At 64.8% G+C, this 270-nt stretch overlaps 1 protein-coding gene across 1 annotated transcript in view; it reads right to left on the reverse strand.

Annotated features, from left to right (window-relative positions):
- Positions 1-270, reverse strand: part of EMH_0001120 (protein kinase, PfEST homolog, putative) — a gene marked incomplete at both ends in the record, with an annotated part of 27896 nt that overhangs the window by 24487 nt on the left and 3139 nt on the right. The window contains one exon of the mRNA XM_013495492.1: positions 1-268. Within this exon, the coding sequence (XP_013350946.1) occupies positions 1-268 (268 nt within the window). The remainder of the gene's footprint in view (positions 269-270) is intronic.

The following is a 270-nucleotide window of genomic DNA, read 5'->3' on the forward strand; positions in this document are numbered from 1 at the left end:
TGCTGCTGCTGCTGCTGCTGTAGGGGAAGGCGGCTTTAAGGGGGCGCAGCGGCCTCGCTTCCGCGGACGCTCTGCAGCAGCAGCAGCAGCAGCAGCAGCTGCTGCTGCTGCTGCTGCTGGTACAGCTGCCGCTGCAGCATTGGGTTCTGCTGCTGCAGCATCTTTGCCTTCGCCCCCTCGCTTCTTCGCGTTGCTGGTGCTGCTGCTGCTGCTGCTGCTGCTACAAGAGCTGGCTGCTGCACCCGCCTCTTCCTGTGCAGAAGGGCCTTC

The sequence above is a fragment of the Eimeria mitis genome, genomic scaffold, assembly GCF_000499745.2.
Source record: "Eimeria mitis Houghton genomic scaffold, Emh_scaff160, whole genome shotgun sequence".
In the NCBI taxonomy this organism is placed as follows: Eukaryota; Apicomplexa; class Conoidasida; order Eucoccidiorida; family Eimeriidae; genus Eimeria; species Eimeria mitis.